The sequence below is a fragment of the Dipodomys merriami genome, unplaced genomic scaffold (genome assembly GCF_024711535.1).
Source record: "Dipodomys merriami isolate MVZ:Mamm:240054 unplaced genomic scaffold, mDipMer1.0.p SCAF_29, whole genome shotgun sequence".
Classification (NCBI taxonomy): domain Eukaryota; kingdom Metazoa; phylum Chordata; class Mammalia; order Rodentia; family Heteromyidae; genus Dipodomys; species Dipodomys merriami.
This window is the reverse complement of record NW_027204381.1, coordinates 13,259,293-13,282,744: the sequence shown is the minus strand read 5'-3', so window position 1 is coordinate 13,282,744 and position 23,452 is coordinate 13,259,293. Positions and strand designations below refer to the sequence as shown.

The 23,452-nt window shown below is 43.7% G+C and overlaps 1 protein-coding gene across 7 annotated transcripts in view; it reads right to left on the bottom strand.

Annotated features, from left to right (window-relative positions):
• Positions 1 to 36: 36 nt before the first annotated feature.
• The window catches only part of Nfrkb (nuclear factor related to kappaB binding protein), a 35,894-nt gene continuing 12,478 nt past the window's right edge, over positions 37 to 23,452 (bottom strand). For 4 of the 7 annotated variants that reach the window (XM_070038370.1, XM_070038372.1, XM_070038371.1 and 1 more), the window contains 22 exons: positions 22,978 to 23,152; positions 22,323 to 22,460; positions 21,422 to 21,495; positions 19,991 to 20,075; positions 19,463 to 19,643; positions 19,115 to 19,223; positions 18,771 to 18,897; positions 18,290 to 18,355; positions 14,279 to 14,358; positions 14,115 to 14,161; positions 13,003 to 13,063; positions 12,156 to 12,330; positions 10,817 to 10,923; positions 9,664 to 9,787; positions 8,902 to 8,981; positions 8,542 to 8,762; positions 8,156 to 8,426; positions 7,310 to 7,522; positions 4,134 to 4,901; positions 2,043 to 2,149; positions 1,121 to 1,256; positions 37 to 1,007 (listed from right to left, as the gene is read on the bottom strand). In XM_070038370.1, coding sequence (XP_069894471.1) covers positions 882 to 1,007; positions 1,121 to 1,256; positions 2,043 to 2,149; positions 4,134 to 4,901; positions 7,310 to 7,522; positions 8,156 to 8,426; positions 8,542 to 8,762; positions 8,902 to 8,981; positions 9,664 to 9,787; positions 10,817 to 10,923; positions 12,156 to 12,330; positions 13,003 to 13,063; positions 14,115 to 14,161; positions 14,279 to 14,358; positions 18,290 to 18,355; positions 18,771 to 18,897; positions 19,115 to 19,223; positions 19,463 to 19,643; positions 19,991 to 20,075; positions 21,422 to 21,495; positions 22,323 to 22,460; positions 22,978 to 23,152 — 3,471 coding nt within the window. In that variant the 3' untranslated portion in view covers positions 37 to 881. The remainder of the gene's footprint in view (positions 1,008 to 1,120; positions 1,257 to 2,042; positions 2,150 to 4,133; positions 4,902 to 7,309; positions 7,523 to 8,155; positions 8,427 to 8,541; positions 8,763 to 8,901; positions 8,982 to 9,663; positions 9,788 to 10,816; positions 10,924 to 12,155; positions 12,331 to 13,002; positions 13,064 to 14,114; positions 14,162 to 14,278; positions 14,359 to 18,289; positions 18,356 to 18,770; positions 18,898 to 19,114; positions 19,224 to 19,462; positions 19,644 to 19,990; positions 20,076 to 21,421; positions 21,496 to 22,322; positions 22,461 to 22,977; positions 23,153 to 23,452) is intronic. The other 3 variants (XM_070038373.1, XM_070038374.1, XM_070038375.1) reach the window with 3 other exon arrangements.

Sequence of the window (23,452 nt, the reverse complement as noted above, 5' to 3'; positions counted from 1 at the left end):
TAATTGAAAATCAGCCACAGACACTACATAAACAAGTGGTTGTGGATTGTGTTCCATTACAACTTTATTGACAAAAGTAGGTGACCTACTCTAAGGGCCTGGTTTGCAACTCCTGCTCTAGAACAAAACAGAATGGACAATCTGAAATGTGACAAAGTCTATGCTGAAAAAGTAGTGTCTTTGATACTTCCTCGTCTACTGGTGCTGGACTTCCATGTAAACAAGCCTGATGGAAGGACACTGGCAGGTAACAGACAATCTAGATCCCAACACCTACTTTTAGGAATTAGTGTCAAACTAATTCCACTTCAGGGAATCCATATTACCTCACTTCCTATGTTTGCCTGCTTCCCAATTACCATGTGGTTATCAAGAGGCATCAACTTGCCAGTCTCTTATTCTGGTCAAAAGAGTAATTCATCAGTTTAGGGGGCTAAAGCCCAGGTTTCTATTTCATAAAAGATGTACAATAGGTTCTTTAAAAAAATAAGTTACACAAAAATTTCTGGACACAAAACTCATATGTAGACCAAGAGTCACAGAGAAGACAAGAAGCTAAAAAGTACAGCCCTCACATACAACAAGGCTTATAAGTCTGCCTGCTCTCTCTCATTGGGTAGGTCTTCCCTGGGCATCATCCCACTCTCAGGAGAAAACCCTGGCTTGTATGACCTAAGTGACTTTCCAGTCTTTAACAAGCCCTTTTCCTGGACTGATAGAGAGCAGACCCAGAAGCTCTGGAGGGGACCCCCAGGTTTCGAGTTTGGCAATGGAACCAAGGCCACAAGCAGACAAGCTCAGAGGAACTATGCAACCTCCTTGCTCCTGTCCTTTCCACTAGGACACATCAGGCCTGATTCTCGTGGATGCCACTTCTTCAGTCACTGTTGTTCAGGTGCCTGTTTAGGGGATGGAGCTGTGGTCACAACAACAGTAGAGACGGCTTTGGAGGATCCAGACGCTGTACCTTGCTGGAGATGGGATGCAGGAACTGTCTGGATGCGTACCTGTTTGCAAACAGAGAAGGGCTAAGTCATGACTGCTAGTGGGCTCAGAGGTAAGAATTACAAAGGAGACAGAACAGCCTATTGTGGCCAAGAGTCTGCAACCAGGACCTTACCTGAGTAGCCTGACCTTGCTGCTGAAGCTGCTGCAACTGCTGGGCAGTGAGGAAACTAACAGGCTTGTTGCCAGCAATGAGCTTAGTGCCTGCTGGCATGGTTGTGAGGATGATATTGCGGCCCAGTCCACTGAGGCTGAGAAGAGACATAATATAGGAGTAAGTTCTGGCCAGCTCATAGGATAATCTCTCAAGCCTAACTTTAGGCCAGGCACTAAAGGACAACAAGGAGAGAAGATCTAGTGCCCACGAAAATTCCAGCATTCTGGATTCAAATAAAACTTGGTACAGAGATCCTCTTTTTTTCTAGCTTCTATGCTTCCCATGGCAGAAGCTTACATGGTACTGGATAAAATTCCATAAACAATGAACCCCCAAAGAGCAAGAAGAGATGGCAGAAGAGCTATGTTACACTGAAAGAAACCCTCGCAGTCAAGCACAGTGGCACCCTAAGTCCCAGCTGCTTAGGAGGCTGAGGCATGAAGATTACTTGGGGTGGATTTTACAGTGAGTCTGCATAACACAGTAAGACCCTATCTCTTAAAAAAGAGAAAAGAACATGAACTCCATAGCCCTGAACAGCCACTGTCTTCACTAACCCCTTTGTCTCTGTTTAAGAGTCACAGAAAGCTATTATCCTCCAAACTATCTTGAGTTCAGAACTTAAACAGAAAAGGCAGGTTCCCCACATACCTGAGGCCTGCCTAACCACCCCATATCCCTCCCTTCTATTCTACTACTTTATTACTATTATTCCTCACTCCATTCTACTATTTATGACTAGAGACAGCATGGAATTCTGTGCCTTAATGGGCACCAAGGTGGGGCCCCACAAACACATGGCATCTTCCTGTTCTGTGCAAGGACTGACACACCTTGTATAGCCCCACTCCCAAGTTCCTCCCCTCCCAAGAGCACTCACTTGGCTCCAATGTTGCCTTTGATGATAGGGGCTGTGACCACACTCTTGCCCTTCATTGGTTGGCTAATCACAGAGAGTGGAACTGTGATCCGAGTAGGCAGCTTGCCCTACAGAAACAAAACAATTAGCTTTTGTGGAATAAAAGATCAGAAAACCCACCAGGCACCACCTACAAGAGATAAGAAGTAAGAGCAAGCTCTATAGATATACCTCCTATTACTGCCAAAGTTCTAGTATTCCAGGGGTTTGGGTCCAAAGAGCCCTCATGAAATGGCTCATAAGGTAGTTAGCTGTCATTCTATGTATCACCCTCTTTAATGTTCCAGTTCTATTTGTTGGAAGCAATTTCAGACTACTGTTATCATATCTTTATAAGCATTTAGCAAAATTTAAGAGCAAAGTCCATTAACCAGTTGCCTGGTTTATTATTGTTTAAATCTATTTATTACTGCTGGGCACTGGTGGCTCACATCTGTAATCCTAGCTACTCAGAGGCAGAGATCTGAGAATCATGGTTCAAAAACAGCTTGGGCAGGAAAGTCTGAGACTGAGACTCTTATCTCCAATTAAGCACCAAAAAGTGAGATGTGGAGATATGGCTCAAGTGGTAAGACTGCTAGCACTGAGCAGAAAAGCTCAGGGTCAGCAACCAGGCCCTGAGTTTAAGCTGCAGGACCAGCACCAAAACATATATATTGCAGTTCATTTATTTGTGGCTCCACTGCATTGCAGGTTTAAAAAAAACAAAAGATAGTGATCCCTCACATATTATGGGAGACCCCCCACAATATGTGAAAATCCACAAAGTAGCAATCAGTGAACCACGATACAGCAAGGAATAACTATGTGACGCTGCTGCTTAGCAGATTTTCACCTATCACAGAGGTCTCTGGGATGTAATCCCTGGGATAGGTGAGGGAATCATTGTATTGATCTATTTCTCCCTTAGGTGACTTTTGTGTCTATCATGAAATTAAATTGCTTCCTTTAAGTGTTCAATTTCTATTTAAAAAAAAAAAAAAAAGCAGAAATCATACTTGGCTGCTTTTCAGGGAATAAATTTATACCTGGCCCAGCACCAGATTCTTAGCCCCTAGCCTAAGGAGTCTGACCCAGATGGATCATAAGTGTGAGGGAGACAAGCATTGGATGGGCACAAGAGCTCAGGAGTTCACAGAGAAAGCACACACCACCCCTCCCCTGAGCACAAGCTCCCTGAGGGCATGCCACATGCTCCACATGCTTCCTGGGTTTTCCAGGAACGTCCATGAGCTCATTTCTCCAGTAATCACTAAAAGCTATAGCTTAAGAAGTAGAATGCTAGCCTTGAAATCAAAAGCTCAGGGATAGCACCTAGGCCCTAAATTCAAGCTCAGTACCAGCACTCAGGGCTGGCACACACATACACACAAAAATTTTTAGAAGAGTATGTGCACATATTACACTTTTTTGTTTTGCTTTGGTTGTTTTTGGTCAGTTGTGGGGCTGAACTCTGGGCCTGGGCACTGTCCCTCAGCTCTTCAGCTCTAGGCTAGTGCTGTACCACTTGAGCCACAGTGCCACTTCTGGCTTTTTTCTGCTTATGTAGTGCTGAGGAATCAAACCCAGGGCCTCATGCATGCGAGGCAAGCACTCTACCACTGAGCCAACTTCCCAGCCATATTACACTTTTATAAATTGTGTTTCAAAAGAAAACAAAAAAGCCTATCATGATTTCAAGAGAAGGTGTGACATTGTCCAAAATGAAATGTACTCTACCTGATTTATGGAACTGTAACCCCTGTGTACATCACCTTTCTAATAACAGTTTTTTAAAGGGGGGGGGGGAAGCTTATCAGTAAATAAAGCTATTTGGTAAAATGAGGTGACAAGGTGGTTTCCTAGTTCTGAGGGAATTCCCAGAGGGGTAGGGAAAACAGCTTCCTGGACTATGTATGCTGACAACAAACCTGCAATCCCGCATTCAGGAGACTAAGGCAAGAAGATCATGAAGACTGAAGCCAGCCTTGGACACAGAGCGAGACGCTATCTCAAAAAAAAAAAAGGCAGTTTCCTAAGCAGAAAGGTACTTTTTACCACAACACTACTCACAGTCTGTGACGTGGACACAACTGTGGTGCTGACAGGGACCTGCCGCACAGCGGGGGCTCCAGTCCCGATACTGATGGGAGTGCTTGTGGCCCCAGAAGCCACAGCCACAGTCTTGGACATGGTGGCATTCAAACTGGGCAAGGACACAGTTGAAGAATGGACAGGTCCAGCCCCGCTGGCCACTGAGGCCCCTTGCTTGGCATGGGTTGCGACAGTGATGGTCTGGCCTGCTTTGGGGGGCATCACTCCCAGGCCCTGCACGATGCGGATTGTGGCAGCTGGTTTTGCTTCTGAAGAGGCCACTGTGTTTTTACCCTTCTGCTCTGCCACACTCACACCCAGGGCTGGCATCAAGCGAAAAGCTGAACTTGAGGCTTCTGTTGGCTTGAGCTCAGGAGTCACTTTGACCACGGTGGTACCTGCTGGAGTGGAGGAAGGGGCACTGCCTGAACTGGTCTTGGCAGGGCTATCCGCTGTGTGAATGGGATTGGAAGTGACATGTAAGGTAGCAGAGATGCCTTTGCCTGTTGTGCCACTTCCAGCCCCGAAGAGGTCCTGTGTCAATTTCACCGTGGTGACCTGGGACTTGGCCAGTGTGGCCATCATGTCTGGGGTGATTCGCAGTACTGTCTGACCCTTGGCATCTGTAGTGATGGAAGATGGTGGCAGACGCAGTACATCCTTTCCCTGGATATGGAAGTTTGTGGCGGTGATTGGAATGCTGCTTCCTGTCTGGGGCTTCACCCCAAGTTGTCCTGTGATTGCCACCTGGAGGGGGAGAGGAAGCACTTGAGGAAGCAGCTCACACAGCAAAAGGAGGCAAACCTCTGCTCATAGCTACATTTTTTTTTTTTGGGGGGGGGGGGGGAGGGTCCGGTCATGGGGCTTGAACTCTGGGCTTCAGCGCTGTCCCTGCACTCTTCAGCTCAAGATGAGCGCTCTATCACTTGAGCCACAGCTCCACTTCTGGTTTTCTGGTGGTTTATTGGAGATAAGAGTCTCATGGACTTTCCTGCCTGGGCTGGCAAGATCCTCAGATCTCAGCCATCTGAGTAGCTAGGATTACAGACGTGAGCCACTGGCGCCCGCCTATAGCTACATTTTATACTTTGACTTTTTACTTTGAAAAATGGTAAACACCCTTCATTGTTGAGGAGAATATAATGAACCCCAAATCCTTCCCCTAACTTCAAAAATAATCACTTTGGTAAGTTTGTTTTATTAATCCTTGCCCACTTTTGGGGGTCGGGTGCGAGAGAGGACCTGGAACCCACCCCCCGGGAGAGGGAGATGCTGAAGATGAAATTCAGGACATCACACTGAGCTCTAGAAATTGAAAACATTTTAACACAAACCCTATTTTACCCACTAGAACTTGTATATCCATCTAACCTACAAAAAATGAGAACAAAAGAGATCTTGTAAGAAAAAACAAAAAATAAAATCACCATCTCATTAAACAACACAACTGCATTCAGTGTGTTCGCATGTTTTCCTAGGTGCTCACACGTCTTCTTGCAGTTAGGCCTTGTCTGCGGCAGCATGGCACTGTGGCTCTGTGCAGGTGCTCTGGAACCAGACTCCCTGACTTCCTAACCAGCTCAATAGAGGACCAATTCCCTGATTTGTAACATGTTATCTTTCAGTCTACTCTGGCCATTCCTCTTTTGGTAGCCCCTCCACTGAACCACACTCACAGAATGAAAACATGCCATGATGCTGGTCAGGCTAAAAACCATCAACCAGCTCTGCTACACCTCCTGCTTTTTCCACTCTACACTCCACTCCTGCCAGTTCTGTTCTTTCAGAAGCAAAATTCTTCTAAAAATTACCTACACTCACTGTCTCTGCTTCCTCACCCTGTATTCTTTGAAATCTAATTCTCAAAAGCTACCAATTTCTAGCCCAGTGACATTCACATACTTACCATCCCACACATGTATTGCTCCTGCCTAAGCCTATATGTCAGTCTGTCCTGCAGCCTCTATACCTCAATTTTCTCCTGTCTCAGTAAGTAATACCATCATCTAACCAGTCACTCCAGCTTGTCCTCAACTTGCTTTAGTGAGTCACATGCTCCAGATACCAGCAGACCACAATGGCTGCCTTCAATTTCATCACCTCCAACCACCACCTCCATTACGCAGACTTGGTAAGGTGAGGGTACCACACATGGTACTCTACTCCCTACTGTCCCTAAAATTAAAGGAAACCAGATCAAGTCAGCCTGGCCCATAGTCTTCCAGGTGGCACATCACATTTAAATCAAAACCAAAGCCCACATAGTCTAACCACTGACAACCTCTCCCAACCTCATGGTCTAACATGCATGCTTACTCCCTAATGCAGCTCCATCCACATGGTTTTTCTCAAACACATTCCTGACATAGACACTTTCTACACCTAGACATGGAATACTTTATCTCCAAGTCACCATACATGGCAGACTCCCTCAAATGTCATCTCCTCAGAGGCCTTCCCTATCATCCTGGCTTATTCTACCCTTCCCCTGTCTACTGATCCTCTGTGTTTTCTACCACCTGATGCTAACCTAGTTATTTCTCTTTTAGGGACAACATGACTTCTAGAAGCAGAGACCTAGTTTACTTAATATGCCACTAAATCCAAAAAACAATAAATAATCGCTAAGTGAAAATATTACTGTTATATAAATATGACTACCCCATTCATCATCTACAAAATGAGGACAACAAAATGTGCCTACTCCACTGTGCTATGAAAGTGTTTAATGGCTATGAAGTGCAGTGTGATGCATTGCAATGCAGTGAGGTGTGGCAAGCAGGAGCACTCTGCATAGTATTTGCTCTGCACGTAACTGCTTCACAGTTACGTGAAGAGCAATGATCATCCTTTCAGATTCACAAGAAACAAAGGCATTAACTTTTGCCAGTGGTAAACTGAAAAGCCAGTAACATGGAATCACAGAAATGTAACTACAGGAATTCAGGAAGACTGCACTGTAAACCAGAGCTCCATTTACTGAATACCGAATTACATGTCAAGAAACAGAAGCAATCGCTTGCGCAACCATAAATGTCATAACTGTCCTTAGTAGAAACTCATACTTGCATTGACTACAAATGAAAGATCAAAGATGACCAAGTGCCATGGGGACCCAGTCGCTCTATGACACGAGAGCCAAGTTCACGAACTACCTGCTTGATGATGTTCTGTCCTGCGACGTTCTGAATGACAGCAGTCGTGGAAGCACTAGGAGCTGAACTCCCAGGTGAACTTGTGGCTGGTTTGCTCATAGGGCTGGCTGTGGCAGGGAGACTTGTCACGGTGAGTCCCACCTGTCCAGGTCCCGACCGCTGCACAGTGGCCACTGCAGTCTGTCCTTTGACTGGAACAGTGGCCATGACAGCCTAGTTCAGGGCAGAACCCGAGAGCCTGATCAGACACTGAGGGGGTCCAGCACTGCAAGCAGGGGCCCTATCTGTCACCACCCCAGGAAGCATCTTCTGCTGTATTTCTGCTCTCTGTGCCTGAGGCTCACCAGTCCCCAACATGGATGCTGTAAATTTCTTGTGTTTAGACAGAACATCTTGAACTTCAGAAAAACTTTATATTTAACATCTTTTTATTCCTATATGCTAAAGACAAACAAGGTTTTAGCCCTTTTACACATACTGAAGCAAACTGAGGAAAGAGTATATGAGTGTCTCTAAAACTGTACAACTAGTCAGCTACAGCGCTAAGATATAATGGAAGGAGTCTGAGATGTAGACAACCAATCTCAGCATTTACATCCCACTCCTAACAGGGCCCAGATGTTAGAATGCTGGGCAAATCAAACATTTCAGAAGGTCTGATTCTCAAGATGTAAAATAAGAGTACTGAAAAATGCTTACCCAGCTTAAAACATTAAATGAGTATTTCATGATCAGTAGTAATCTTCCACAATTTCCAGGCCTTCCCCAGATTGCTCACTAGACTTCTCAGCACACTTCAGGGCCCACTGAACCTGTCTCCTAGTGACCTTCCAGCTTCCCTCTTACCTGGGGCACTACTTTGGTCTGTGTGGCAGTGGCTGGCACCCGCATCTGTGGTCCTGCTGGCATCTGTGGCAATGTCTGTGCTGGCCCTGCTGACTGCTGGGGAACAGCAGGAAGGCCAGGCTGGGCCACTACCCGTACCTGGGGAAGAGTGCCTGAGCCCGAGTGGCTCACAACTCTTGCAGTGGCCTGAGAACTGGGTGGAGTCTGGTTGGAAGTGGGAGAAAGCACTGTTCCTAGCTGTGGCATTGTTGGTGAGGATACCAGAAGAACACTGTAAAGAGAATCCAGGTAAAACACAAAGCAAAAACGTAAGACATACATGTAAAATGACTGGAGTGAAAGAACAACCCCAAACAAAACAAACAATAAAGATCAAAGGTGCTTACCCTGAGCTAGACTTAGCTGGTTCTGAGACAGTGGCAGGGCCACTTTTGCTCACCGATGACACAGGTGGAGGGGAGATGGGGGTGGTAGGCAATGCTGGTGTGGTGGGGGTGACTGGCGTGACGGGGGTGGGGGGCATGCTGGAGTCACTGAGGCTCATCTGGCTCTGCTCTGACGGGCCAGTGCTGAGGGCCTTCGTGGAGCTCTCCTTATTGTTGCACTTCTGCAAGGGGAGAGAATGGGAATCCACCACTGCTGTCATGAAGCTTCCACAGGCACAGCCTGAGATTTCCAAGTCACCAAGTGAGAGCTAAGTGGTTACCCAGAATGCCTAGGGTGGATGCTCCCCTGAGATCACTTACCACTTTAGATGGGGGTTTAGGTTTCTGCTGAAGGGCTTTTCTGGCTTTAGCCGCAGCTGCTTGAGCTTGATGAATACGCTCTGTAAACAACAATGGTAATCTTCAACAAATTTGACCTTATTGTACAAATAAAAGGAGCTTCATTTTAAAGATCAAGACCTCACCAGGCAGAGTGGTACATTTCCAGCACTCAGGAGGCTGAGGCAGGAGGATACAAGATTCACAAGAACCCAATGGCCTTGCTCAAAACAAAATGAACAATCTGAGGGCTTTGGCTAATGCATATAATCCTGGCTACCAGAAAGACAGTGATTGGAGGAATTTAAGTTCAAGGACAACCTAGGCAAAAAGTTAGTGAGACACCATCTCAATCAATAAAATCTGGTTGTGGCAGCATGTGTGTCAGCTACTTGAGAAACATAAACAGGCGGATCACAGACTAGGCCAGCCCAAGCATTAATGTGAGAACCTACTCAAAATAACTAAAGCAAAAGGGTTGGGGACATGGCCCAAACAGTAAGAGTGCCTGCCTAGCAAGCATAAGATCCTTAGATGAAATCACAATACTACTCAAATAAATTATACAAGCAAATAAATGACAGTGAAAATTCCCTAAGTATCACTGGTTGCTTTGAAGGTGGTCTGGATCCTGTCTCCAAGTTCCTATCCTGCCTGAATGCCAAGGAAGAGAATCATAGAACTGGAACAGAAAGTCAGAAGCATACACATCTAGTTGGTGGGTTGTACACAGGTCTCACATACCGAACTCCTCCTCGCTGCGGTCACGATGCAAGTAGATCCACAGCTTTCGTCCAATGTCATATTTTACACAGGGATCTTTTTCATAATGTAGCCGATCAAGTGCACCACTCACTACCGTGTTCACCTAAAAACAGAACAAAGGGGCTGGGAAGGTGGCTCAGTGGTAGAGTGCTTGCCTTGCATGCCTGAGGCCCTGGGTTCGATTCCTCAGCACCACATAAGCAAAAAGAAAAAAGCCAGAAGTAGAGCTGTGGCTCAAGTGGTAGAGTGCTAGCCTTGAGCTGAAGAGCTGAGGGACAGCACCCAGGCCCAGAGTTCAGGCCCCACGACTGGACCCCCCCCTCCCAAAAAAATGAAAAAATAAAAACAGAACAAAGGGAAATAAGCAACAGATACAGCCCAAATAAAGAAGTTGTCTGCATTCCTGAGAAAAACCACTGGCTATGAGTGCCAACTGATAAACAGATTACATCTCAGTCTAGCTGTGCTTTCCCAATGGCTGACCAAATCACCTGGCAAAACACAAATGATGTCAAACTCCTAAGGCACTGGTCTGTTGTCACTATAAGGATATTGAGTTCTCAGTAACTGTAGCAGCCTTCCCTTTACTATAAGCTGATGGAAAGCTTAGAGACAAATTTCCCAATCTTCTTGCCTTATCTCTCAAAATTAGCTGGGGTTACAGCTATGTACTGGCTTTCTTCACTCAGTTTTGTGTGGGTTTTTTTTTGTCTTTTTTTTTTTTTTGGTCCTGGTCCTGGTGCTTGAACTCAGAGCCTGGGTAATGTCCCTGAGCTTTTCTGCTCAAGACTAGCACTCTAGCACTTGAGCCACAACTATACTTCCAGCTTTTTGGGTAGTTAATAGAGGTAACAGTAACAAACTTTTCTGCCCAGGCTGGTAATTAGGGTAACAGGTGTAAGCCACCAGCTCTTCATTCGGTTTTTTAAAAATTTATGTCAGATTATAAAAAAAAAAAAAAAATTTATGTCAGGCTCTATGGGTGTAATGCAGTGGTAAAGTATTTGCCCAACATGTAGAAGGCCCTGGGTTCAATCCCTAGCACCAGGAGAAAAGTATCATTTGTATTTCTAATACATTTTCTGTAATGTATTCTGGAACAGAGCCAAGTAAAACTTTTTCTCCCACTTACCTGAGTGCTAGTAACATCTGATGCAAGGAACTGGGAATCCTTGAGGAGTTCACAGATCTCTGCCCGAGTGCCTTCTCCATTAGGTAGCCTAGCAGCAGCATCCCGAACTGATAACATCAGAAAGCACAAAATTCAGGAGTCAATCAAGGCCTCCACTAAGGAACTAGGTCCCCTGATGTGCTATGAAGTGGCAGTACTCCTTGAACTTACTGAATCTCACCTGACTGAGTCAGGTGCATGCTGCCCTCTAGTGGCCAGCATCTCTGCCACTGGAGAGTCCTACACAATTCACACTTGGGGAGATCTGAAGGTTTCTGGACACCTTGGAATTCAGTGGTTCTAGGAACCGAGGTAGGAATAATATTACATCTCTTACTGAAATTTCCCATTTCACGCAATTATAAACAAAGGCTGTAAGTATACATTGGCAGTGCTGTGATGCTGTAATATAAGTCCAATGGTTTCATATATTGTAGATGTTGAAGACAATTCACAATCATTTCTATCTTTTTGGAATTGACAGAAGTTATATAAAATCTGCTGTTAAATCTTCTCATTGACTATTCCAAATATATATTTCTGCACATAGCTTGCTATAATATCTTATTAACCACTTTCAAACTGACTTCTTTTGCAATGAAAAATTCTTACTATGCTCTTAAAAACCATTCTGGAAAGGGGTCCATAGGTTTCTCCAGACTGCCAAAGGGATTCAGAACAACATAAAAATCTAAGAAAGCAAAGTCCGACATTTAACTATTTAGCTGGCCTAGCAGAAATTCTTTTTTTTTTCCTTTCCTATTTTTTTTTTTTTTTGTCAGTGTGGAGCTTGAACTCTGGGCCTGGGTACTGTCCCTGAGCTCTTCAACTCAAGGCAGGCACTCTACCACTTGAGCCACTGCGCCACTTCCAGTTTTCTGAGTAGTTTATTAGAGATAAGAGTCTCATGGATTTTCCTGCCTTGGCTGGCTTTGAACTGTGATCCTCAGATCTCAGCCTCCTGAGTAGCTAAGATTACAGGCATGAGTAACCAGCGCCCCGCAGGGAGAAATTCTTGAATGAAAATAACTCTGAGCCCAACTGCAGAAAGAAATACTGATTCTTGGCATCAATCCCTTGAGGCAGAATCCCTCCCTCATTTCCCAAATTCCAAAAATTACAAATGTTATCCCTCAAGGGTTAACAAATATTAACCCTATCCCTAGCTCTGACTGGATGATACAAGAGTAGGATCTGGCACCAAGAGAAGAGAATTGATTTGAGAAAAGTTTTGCGAGGGATTAAAAAACAACAACAACAGGAAAATAGAAACCCCTGATGATAAATACACATTACATACCAAGAGACAGGATGGTGACATAGGCAGGCCGATCAGAGCGCAGCAGTGAATGCTCTCGAGCCTTGTTGAGGGAGGTCTCCTTGTCAAACACGCCCTTTACTGGCCCCACCACAGACTCAAAGCCATGCATGCGAAAAGTGAATGCCTTATGGGGTTGACTGTACCTATAACGTTCCTGCCAAGAGAAAAGGCATAAAGCTCCCAAGTCAGAATTAGTAGGGCTCTTCCTAGCTCTCCACTACAAAAAGGGAACCCACAGATGGATTCTAAAACAGGAAGGAAACAGGTAATCCCACTAACAAGGAAGAGCCAACCACAATAAAAAAAAAAAAAAAAAAAAAGATAGTCTTCAGAGCTGGTCACCCAGCAAAGGACAACAAAGCAAACTGTTGCTTTCTTGGAAAAAGACCATCCACTTAGTGATCACTCCCTTCCTTCACATCATTCCCTCCCCAAACTAGGAATCTCAACCATCAGAATATCTCAGGTGAGGAGTACTGATTTCCTCAAACAATCTGGACTCAATAGAGCACTTCTCTCTACTTGGCTTCTCACAGGCAGATATTTATACTACACTCAAGGTACTTTTTTGTGGGTATGTGTTATCGGTCCTGGAGCTTCAACTCAGTGCCTATGCACTATCTCTGAGCTTCTTTTAATCAAGGTTAGTGCACTACCACTTGAACCACAGCACCACTTTCAGCTTTTTCTGAGTTTATTGGAGATAAGATTCTCAGACTTTCCTGTACAGGCTGGCTTCAAACCTTGATCCTCAGATCTCAGCCTCCTGAGTAGCTAGGCTTACAAGTGTGAGCCACCAGTGCTCAGCTCTCTAGGGACATCTTACCTGCTCCTGAAAAACTCGTTTCTCCTCCCCTGTGCTGGGCCGCACAACGTAGTCAGTTCTTCTGAAACAAAGAATTCTGCATCATCTCTCAGAGCTAGAAGATGATGTCACACCCATCACCCTTTTTCAGCACCTAGAACTCTTTCCTTGACAACGCCAAAATCCCTTCAAGGGAAGGAGGGTGGTAGGGGGAGGGGAGGAAATGGGAAGGAATGGGAAGGGGAAACAAAGGAGGAGGCAACAATGCTTGATAAGAAATGCACTCATTGCCTTGCCCATGTGATTGTAACCCCTCTGTACGGTATTTTTACAATTTAAAAAAAAAAAAAAAAAGAAAATCCCTTCAAAAGTGCTCAACTCCTGAAAAGTCTACTTTCCAACTTCTATTGACTTCTACTGGTACTGTCAGAATTACTCAGTTCTTAAAATGCAAAAATTTTAGAGTAGGCAGAAAAGAAACTGGTATTTTTAACTTCTGTTTTTAGTATTGCTGCCAATACTCAAACCCAAACTATTTGCAACAAAAAGTATCAGCCTTAGTGGACTAAAGCACCAAAGTTTGTAACAAGGGTGGTTTCTCTGCCTCCCAAGGAAAGTACCAGAATCTGAGTTCCACATTCCTGTTTACATGAATAATATATTCTGCTGCACTTTAGGTGGATCTTTGTCCTGAAGTTTGAAAATCAAACTCAGATGACAGCAGTCAAGAACCCAGGACAAGCTGTTACAAATCAGAACTCTGGTGGGGGTCCTGTTGCTAACCTTCAGCAAGTCATTGAACCTCAAGCCCTAATTTCTTTATAGATGAAATAAGGAAGTTGGATGAGATAAATCATTCCAAAATGGGAACCTAGATATGTATACATGGAAAAATTGCGCCTACCCAGCAGGTAGATCGTGTCCCCTCATAAGTCCCCTCTCTTAAGCAAAAGTCTTTCCACAAGGAGCTGCTTTTATTGATAAGTGTGTATCACTGTCCTCAGGTGGCTGAGGTGGGTAGGAATCAGCAGACTCCTAGGATCTCAAACATACCAAGACATGACAGCTGAACCAGGGCAATGCAACAACCATGGTTTTATGGACACCACCTACCAACAGAACGTTATACTCACACTCGAGGGACAGGTGTCATGGCATCTGAGCTGTCTTCATTTTCTTGCTGGAGAAAAGAAAAACATTAACAGTTAAATGGACTAAAATAATTTTCACTAACTTGAGAGATCTTGAAACTCAATGAGAAAGACCTGTTATTTAAAAAACAACAACAACAACATACCTTACAAAAGACTTGGTCTTTGGTCTCTAGCCACAGCTGGAAGAGTGCAGCTAATTCCTTTTCATTATCTTGGGACTGACCTATTAGAAGGGAAATAAAAAGACAAAAAGAAGTACTATTCAAAATCCTACCTTCTCATTACCTGCTCTATGTCAGAGAGGAAACACATCAAGACCCATGACAATGATCCTTTGCATATACACTGCTCTTCTACTCACTTCCTGGAGCTCTACTCCTGGATATTACTCTTTAGGTCATTCAAGGTTTTTGGATCATAGTGTTTATAATCAAGGGAGGAAGAGCATATGTTAAATAAAACTATAAAGGCTGTGACAACAGATTACACAAGAACAATCATCCTATCCTTGATGTGGTAAAGCTTTACTTGACCACCTCCCTAGAAAGAAAAAAGCAGTCTGTGTCTTCATCTCTTGCCACCTTGTTCAGACTAGTGCAGCACCTGACTGGGGACAGTAACTAAATTTCCTTCCCAGGCTAGAACCACCATAGGACCAGTACCACATAGATCTGTGTGTGAATACCCTTCCCAAAGAGGCTGGGTGGCTATATACACCAGCCTGGTTACTTCCATTTTGACTCAACAATATACAATACCATCAAAATCACCATTTCCAGGAACCCCTGAATGCTTATTTCCTTGGTCCTACTGTACCTTCCAGATGATTTTGCTTCTAATTTGGTCATCCTCTCCTGACACTCCCTCCAAGATCTGTGAGGGTGTGAAAGCCATTTCTCCCTAAATCTATCAACCATGCATGTGACTGTTTACTCTCTAGTGGCTGTGTCCCACAGAATCAGGAGACACCCCTGAGATTCTCCTTCTTTCCACAGTGGTTTCAGAAATTTGTTGTCAATTCTTCTCAAAATTTAATGAAAGTGTTTTCCAAAATAGAGAGCCCAGAAATATACACATATAAATTCATTTGGCCAAGACCAAGAATGCACAATAAGGAAAGGATAGTCCCTGTAAAAGAATGAATTGTAGGGAAACTAGACATCCATATTTTTTTAATTTTATTTTTTACATTTTTTATTATATTTTATTATATCTTTAAGTAGTTGTACAAAAAATCCATATTCTTGAGAATGAAGTTTTGTGTGTGTACCAGTCCCAATACCTGAACTCGGGGGCCTGGGTGCTGTCCCTGAGCTTGCTTTCATTCAAGGCTAGTACACTACCACTTTGAGCCACAGTACCATTTCCAGCTTTTTATTGTTGTTGTTGGTCGTGGGGCCTGAACTTTGGGTCCGGGCGCTGTCCCTCAGCTCTTCAGCTCAAGGCTAGCACTCTACCACTTGAGCCACAGCTCTACTTCTGGCTTTTCCTGTGTATGTGGTGCTGAGGAATCAAACATAGGGCCTCAGGCATGCAAGGTAAGCACTCTACCACTGAGCCACCTTCCCAGCCCCAAATCTTAGAATTTCTTATTTCCAATTAACCAGCAAAAAAGCTGAAAGTGGAGATGTGGCTCCAGTGGTAGAGTGCCATCCCTAAGTGGAAAAAGCCAAGTTAGAGTGTGAGGTCCTGAGTTCATGCACAAGTACTGTAATCCTTGAACCTCAGCCTCCTGAGAAGTTAAGATGACAGTAGTGAGCCATCAGTTGTCTTGATTCTGTGACCTTTTTTTTTTTTCCTGGTAAGAAAACTTAACATTAGGTAAATCCTCTCAACAAATTTTGAAGTCATGTGGGACTGTTGTATAGCATGTCTTTAGACCTTATTCATCTTGCATAACTCAAACTTAATACCCATTGAATAGAGTTATCTTTTTTCTCTGGCCCCTGAGAAACACCCTGCTTATATGAGTTTGACTACTTTAGGCAACTTATATAAGTGAGATCATGAAGTACTTCTCTTTATATGATTTGATTAGTTTACTGGCCTAATACATTACAGATTTATCCATTCTCTTGCAAATGGTGAGATTTCTTCTTTTAAGGCTGAATAATATACTTTTTTTTTGGGGGGGGCACTATTGGGGCTTGGACTCAGGACCTGGGTGCTGTGCCTTAGCTTCTTTTGCTCAAGGCTAGCACTCTTACCACTTGAGCCATGATACCACTTCCAGCTTTTTTCTGTGTATGTGGTGCTGAGGAATCAAACCCAGGACTTCATGCATGCTCGGCAAGCATTCTACCATTAAGCCATTCCCAGCTTGAATAATATACTTTTGGATGTTGTCACCTTTTTTTTTTTTCCCTGTTGATAGATATTTAGGTACATTTTTGTATTTTGGTATTGTGAATAAACTACAATGAACATTGGAGTGAAAATAACTCCTTGGAATCTTTATTTCAGTTATTGTGACTATTCCTAGAAGTGGGATCGTATGGTAGTTCTGTTTTTTGGTTTTTCTAAGAGAAGGATGATTTTATGTTCCTATCAACAGTGTGTAATTTTTTCTACATCCTTTTCTCTACATTCTTGCCAACACCAACTTTTATATTTTATTTATTTATTTTTTTCAGTCTTGGGGCTTGAACTCAGGGCCTGAGCACTGTCCCTGAGCTTCTTTTTTACTCAAGGCTAGTACTCTACCAATGAGCCCCAGCGCCACTTCTGGCTTTTTCTAAGTAGTTTATTGGAGATAAGAGTCTCACAGACCTGCTTGAGCTGGCTTCAAACCGCAATCCTTAGCCTCCTGAATAGCTAGGATTACAGGTGTGAGCCATTAGTGCCTGGCTACACTTAAATCTTATTAACTCTTATGGTATGACATACAAATGTAATTTCAGCTGGGCATCAGTAGCTTCTCAGGAGACAAAGATCTGAGGATCATGGCTCAAATCCAGCCTGAGCAGGAAAGTCTGTGAGTGAGACTCTAATCTCCAATTAACTACCAAAAAGCTGGAAATGGTGCTGTGGCTCAAGTGGTAGAGTGCTAGCCTTGAGCTGAAGAGCTGAGGGACGACACCCAGGCCCAGAGTTCAGGCCCCATGACTGGAACCAAAAAAAAAAAAAGAAATTCTCAGATTTGTCTCCTTGGGCTGGTTTCAAACAAGACCCTTAGATCTCAGCCTTTTGAGTAGGATTACACCTGTAATCCTAGCTACAGAACTCTGTTCTTTAGAAATAGCTTTTTGAGCTGGGTTCTGGTGGCTCACACCTGTAATCCTAGCTACTCAGGAGGCTAAGATCTGAGGATCCTGATTCAAAGCCAGCCAAGACAGGAAAGTCTATAAGATTCTTATCTCTATGCAAGATTCTTATCTCTATGCCAAATAAGCCAGAAGTCCAGCTGTGGCTCAAGTAGTGGAATGCTAGCTAGCCTTGAGCACAAAGAGCTCAGGGACAATTAAGAGCTGGTGGCTTACACTGTAATCCTAGCAATTCAGGGGGCTAAGATCTGAGGATCACAGCTCGAAGCCAGCCCAGACAGGAAAGTCCATGAGACTCAAGTGGTAGAGCACCAGCCTTGAGCAAAAGAGCTCAAGGACAGTACCCAGGCCCTGAGTTCAACCCCAGGACCTGTACACACACACACACAAAAAATTAGAAATAGCTGTTTAGAGGCTGTTCACTATTTTACTACATATTATCTTCAATCAACAGCAAAGCCATTCTTAGTAAAGAAAAACAACTATGCTATAAGTCCAAAAACACTGGTATGGCTATGACTGGTGCTATTGTTACTCTTACATACTTAAGTCAATTACACAACTGCACTATAATAAAAAGGCTATTCATGTAGTGGAGATGGGGCTCAAAGTGGTAGAATGTTAACCTTGAGCAAAAGAGCTCAGGAACAGCACCGTCTCTGAGTTCAAGCACAACTGAGAAAAAAAGAAAGAAAGAGAGAAAGAGAGAGAGCAAGAAAGGAAGCAAGAAAGAAAAGAGATGAGCCAAAGTCCAACTGGTGATCTTGAATAATTGCTTCACAGAGAAAAGGTCTAATATTGCCTTTTTGTCCAGCATCCTGTACTACACTAATCAGAAAGCAAAAGAAACAGGGGAAGCAGTGAAAGGGAAAGGTAATACAAGCTACTTACCGAGCAATTTCCACTGCTGGGTTTTCTCTTTGAATTCAACAAATGGAGAGAAACTGGAAGGAACAGCTACAAGAAATGGATCCCATGAATAAGGCACATAGGTCGGAGCAAACACAAACAACTTGTACCCTGAGCTATGTTCTAGTTTTTTTGCCCATCCTAGGGTTTGAACTCAGGGCCTGGGCTCTTTCCCTGAGCTTCTTTTGCTTAAAGCTAGCATTCTACCACTTGAGCCACAGCACCACTTCTGGCTTGTTCTGTCTATGTGGTATGAGGAATCAAACCCAGGGCTTCATGAATGCTAGGTAAGCATTCTACCACTAAGCCACATTCCTAGCTTCTGAGTATTTGGGAGTACATCAGGACAGCGCTATCTATGACATAATGATGCAAAAGTGAAATGAGCACAGCTGCTTTTCAACAGTAAGAACTACTCAGACAAAAAGGGAAAAACTATGACCCTTCAAAAAATGGGCCTTACCTCGACTTTCTCCAGCGAGATACTGCAGGGCTGGCAACACCAACTCAGCCCAGTTGGGAGCTGCAGAGAACCAGCTGTTAAGAGAGCTGGCTGGAGATGACTGCCAGTCCAAAACTCGCTCCTCCAGCTGAGGGAAAGGTATAACAAAGTTACCAGAAATTCCAAGGATGTGCCACAGTAAGCTAGGTATTTGGGTCTAGTGTGCTCAAGTCTCAAAACAAGTTAGCATAAACTCTTGGGCATTTCAATCTGACAGTTTTGCTTCTCAAGCTAGCTATCACCAAAGAGCTAGCTCAAGCATTTCAAGACTTTTGATATATAGCTGAATTTTCCAAAACTCTTACCATTGGAAGGCTAGCCTGATTCTCCAGCAGCAATATCTCTAATAGAAGAGAGAAAAAACTAGAAGATATTTCATTGATTCCAAGGCAAGGTTTGAGGTCTTCTAGGGGCCTAATTAAGGAAGAAAAATGTAAGAACAAAATCAGAACATCTAGATTCATTCAGGTCCCTGAGTCTCCTAGCAGTCCTGAAAATTCAAGAAAAGAGCATATGACAGACTTTCCCAGCAGGATCCCTGGACTCAGGATACACAGGTGTTAACACATTAACAACCAGCTCACAAAGTCCAAAAGGACTAGGTAAAGCCCTGAGCTTAACCACCCACTCTGAGCAGCATGCAGCTCACTTACTCTTCCTTAATAGAAGATATTGCTAATGGAGATGGGGCTTGAGAGAGAGGTGGGACCCCTTCAGTGCTACTCAGGGGCTCAGCCAGATCCTCTGCCTCTGATTTAATTAGCTTGATTTTCTTCTTCTTCTTTTCCTCTTTTTCCTTCACCTTTTTTTTAAGGACTGCCAGGTCATATAAGGCTGGGAAGAAAAAAATACACATGTACAGAACTTCATTCTATGCATCAGGTCTCTGCATCTGCATCACGTCTTATCTGCATGTTCTTTAACTCAAGGCCCACCAAAGACAGAAAAGTCTTAAGACACTGAGATTTTTTTTTTCTAAGCTAAATTCAGTGAGTGATTTACACCTTATTTTTAACATCTAATGATCTGTTCCACTGGTTTTACATTCACAAGAGCAAGCACAAAAGTGCATAGCACTAAGGGAACTATGGTTCTATTTATTTTTGTCACATGTAGAAAGGCTCAGAGAATTTAACAGCAGAGTCAGGCAAAGGCTGCCTAGAGAGGTTCCAGTCTGTTACCTGCTAGAGAGCCCTTCCTGCCAGCATTTACTCGAGTCATGATGTCATTGAGGGTCAGGTCCCCTGTCAAAAGGTCCGGGTGATCCTAGACGTGATATACAAAGATTTGGTTATGGAGGCCTAAAAAAGAACCAAAACCTGATAGTTACCTAACAGAGTAAGGTGTCAGGTACATCTGAAAAAAATCATGTTGAGTTAAAATATATGGTGACAAAACCTATTGCTCTTCTTAAGCTGGGCACTGGTGACTCATGCCTGTAATCCTAGTCACTCAGGAGGCTGAGATCTGATGATGGTGGTTCAAAGCCAGCAAAGGCAGAAAAGTCTGAGACTCATCTTCAACTAACCACCAGAAAATCAGAAGTGGTGCTGTGGCTTAAAGTGGTAGAGTGCTAGCCTTGTGCAAAAGAGATCAGGGATAGCTCCCAGGCCCCAATTTCAATCCCCATGACCAACCAACCAAAAAAAAAAAAAAAAAAGACATATATATATATCTATATATATAGATATATAGATATATATAAAAGGTGAGCAACATATCTATAGATATATATATATATAGATATGTTGCTCACCTTTTTTTTTCCGGCCAGTCCTGGGACTTAAACTCAGGGCTTCTTTTGCTCAAGGCTAGCACTCTACCACTTGAGCCATAGCACCACTTCCAGATTTTTCTGTTTATGTGGTACTGAGGAATTGAACCCAGGGGTTCATGCATGCTAGGCAAGCACTCTACCACTAAGCCACATCCCCAGCCCAAAAATATTGCTCTTCTTATTGTGCACAAGAAAACTGTGTTGTCTTTCCCGCTGTATGGCATTTATAGTTCATAAAGCTTCTCTGCATTCTTTATCGTGTGTGCTCTTCAGACTTATGAGCAGTTATATATTACAAAATCTAAAGATAAGTTTCTGAGAAGCTAAATCATCTTCTTACTATTGCAGTAAGGGGAAAAGACAGAAAGAATCTAGTTCTGACTTCCCACAGAGGACTTTTCTCATCTTTTCTGCTTCAAATAGCCCACTTTTACTCTCATGCTCAGTACTAACTCAAATCTAGTGGAGTGGAATAAGGGAGTCAGTAAAAAGTGGGAAAAACAAAGTTTGATGCTTGGCTCTGGCACTTACTGGTTGTAAGACCAAGGACAGCTGACTAACCTCTCTTAAGCACAGGCAACATGAAGGTAAAAACATTCATAAATACTGTCATCATTAAGATCAAAGCAGATAGTGTCAAGCATCCTTTAGAAGGATGAAGCCAAAATACTTGTGCTGTCTCTCATCTCTGGTACCAACCTGCCTCTGACTGCCACTTTCTCTAGCAGTAACAGGAAACTGAAAGAAGGTAGTGACTACCACTGCCTTACTCAGGATTAGCCAAAACAGAGCCTGAACTGAACACCACACACAGCCACTGCCATCCCAATCTTACTGGTTGATGTTTCCGCTTCTCATGATGTTTCTTTAACATGATCTTCAGGTCACTGTCCCCCAGTTCTATTTTATCTGAGAGAAAAAGAACCAAACCATATGGGCTAGATCATTCACTAGAATGATGCTCTAATTTACATCTTGAATCATGTGACATTCAAAAGTAATGGGTTTCCTTCTGCTGCATGTATACTACAGTACTAAAAATCTTCAAAGGATCAGCACTTCTACTTTTCTATACACTGGTCAGTAAGTGACTTCAATTATTTAGCTGACCTGAAAACATACTAAAAGCTTAACACTCTCTTTTGATTCCTAAATACTGACTCTTCTCTAATTTCATAGACATTCTAAGAAACTGCTGGCTCTGGTTACCCATTCTGTCCTATTACTGAGTTTTGAGATTTCAAGATTCTGTTCTCTTTATCCCAAAATACCAGATCATCAGTTACTCAGGAAAACTACAAAGGAAAGAAGGTAGCCATGTCTCTACATGAAAAATGTTTGATGCAGGCCAGGCACTCGTGGCTCACACCAATAATCCTAGACATTCAGGAGGCTGAGATCTGAGGATTGAGGATCCAAGCCAGCCCAGGAAAGTTGTGAGACTCCTTATCTCCAATTAACTACCAAAAAGCCAGAAGTGGATATGTGGTTTGAGTGGTAGAGTACTAGCCTGGGGCAGAAAAAGCTCAAAGGCATTGCCCAGGCCCTGAGTTCAAGGCCCAAGACCAGTACACACACACACATAAAAAATGTGGAATGTTATCCAAATTTCCCACTTGTAAGGAGCACTGCTATTTCCTGGCAGGTAAGAATCTAATCCCCATCTCCCTCTAGAGGAGTTCTCACTTCTGCCCTGTAAGTTGCTAGAACAGGGTCAGGATAAGCCCAGTTCTCACCTGCAGTTTTCATATCCGTAGTGGAAAGCGTGGGCACCACCCTCAGGGGCACCGCAGGACTAGGAGAACACGCAGGAGAGCTTGGAAGCCATGAGCTGAGATCTTCAAAAGAAAAGTTTTCTTGTAAATCCAACGTGGCTGTGGACTCCAATAGGGGAGATTGGGTAAGTGGCCATTTGGGTTCAACAGGACTAAGCCAACAACATGGAGGTCAGGGTTCCACATTCCTTTCTGACCCTTCCCCAGATGAGCTGGAGCACACTTAGATCATTTAAACGGCTCTTCCAGGAGAGAGACTTCAACAGTGATGGGGTCGCATTGCAGCAGGCCAACAGTCACTACTACTCTCCTGTAAGGGGAAAAGCAGTTCTCTCAAGTGGCACAATGGGACCAGAAGGCCTACTATGGAAAGACCCTGCTCAGCAGGGACCTATCCAAAAGGTGCTCATCTAACTCAAGTGCCACACAAGCACAAGGGTAACAAGGGCATGGAGTCACTCCCATCTACCAGCATCTCAGCAATTCAGACAAAAGGCTAATGAGTCCCACTCTCCACCCCCAAGACAAGAGGATTCAGAGAGCTGCTTTACTGGGGAGTTGAGTAACTGCCTCTAGCTCTGATACCCAGCCATGCCAAGTGCCCAAGGACACTCACCCTCTTCATCAGAAGACAGAGCTGTGTCACCACACTCCTCCTTCACTTCCCTTAAGACCTTCAGGTAGCGTTGCTGGGTCCGCCACTCCCGCTCCTCTGGGCTGCGGGAGGGTGAGGGGCGCTTCTGTCTGAAGGGAAGAGCCGGGCCACTCCTACGGGCCATCTCCAGCAGATCCTAGGATGAGATCAGGTAAGTAGAGTACCCATCATTACCAAATCTTGTTCTTTGTATACTTTGCCAACCTAATTTTATTCTCTTAGATTTTATACTCAATTCCCTGCCCTCCATGACAAAGGAAAATGCAGAGCCTATGTCAATTACAAAATGTCTCTAATGTAAGTGTTAAAGTTTATGAACACCAACATGACACCACAGATGAAAATTCCACACCTGAACTCAAATTGGAGTCCTGAGTTATCCCACTAAGAATAAACATCAAAGTAATCTACACTGAAGCTTAAAGAACAGCTTAAG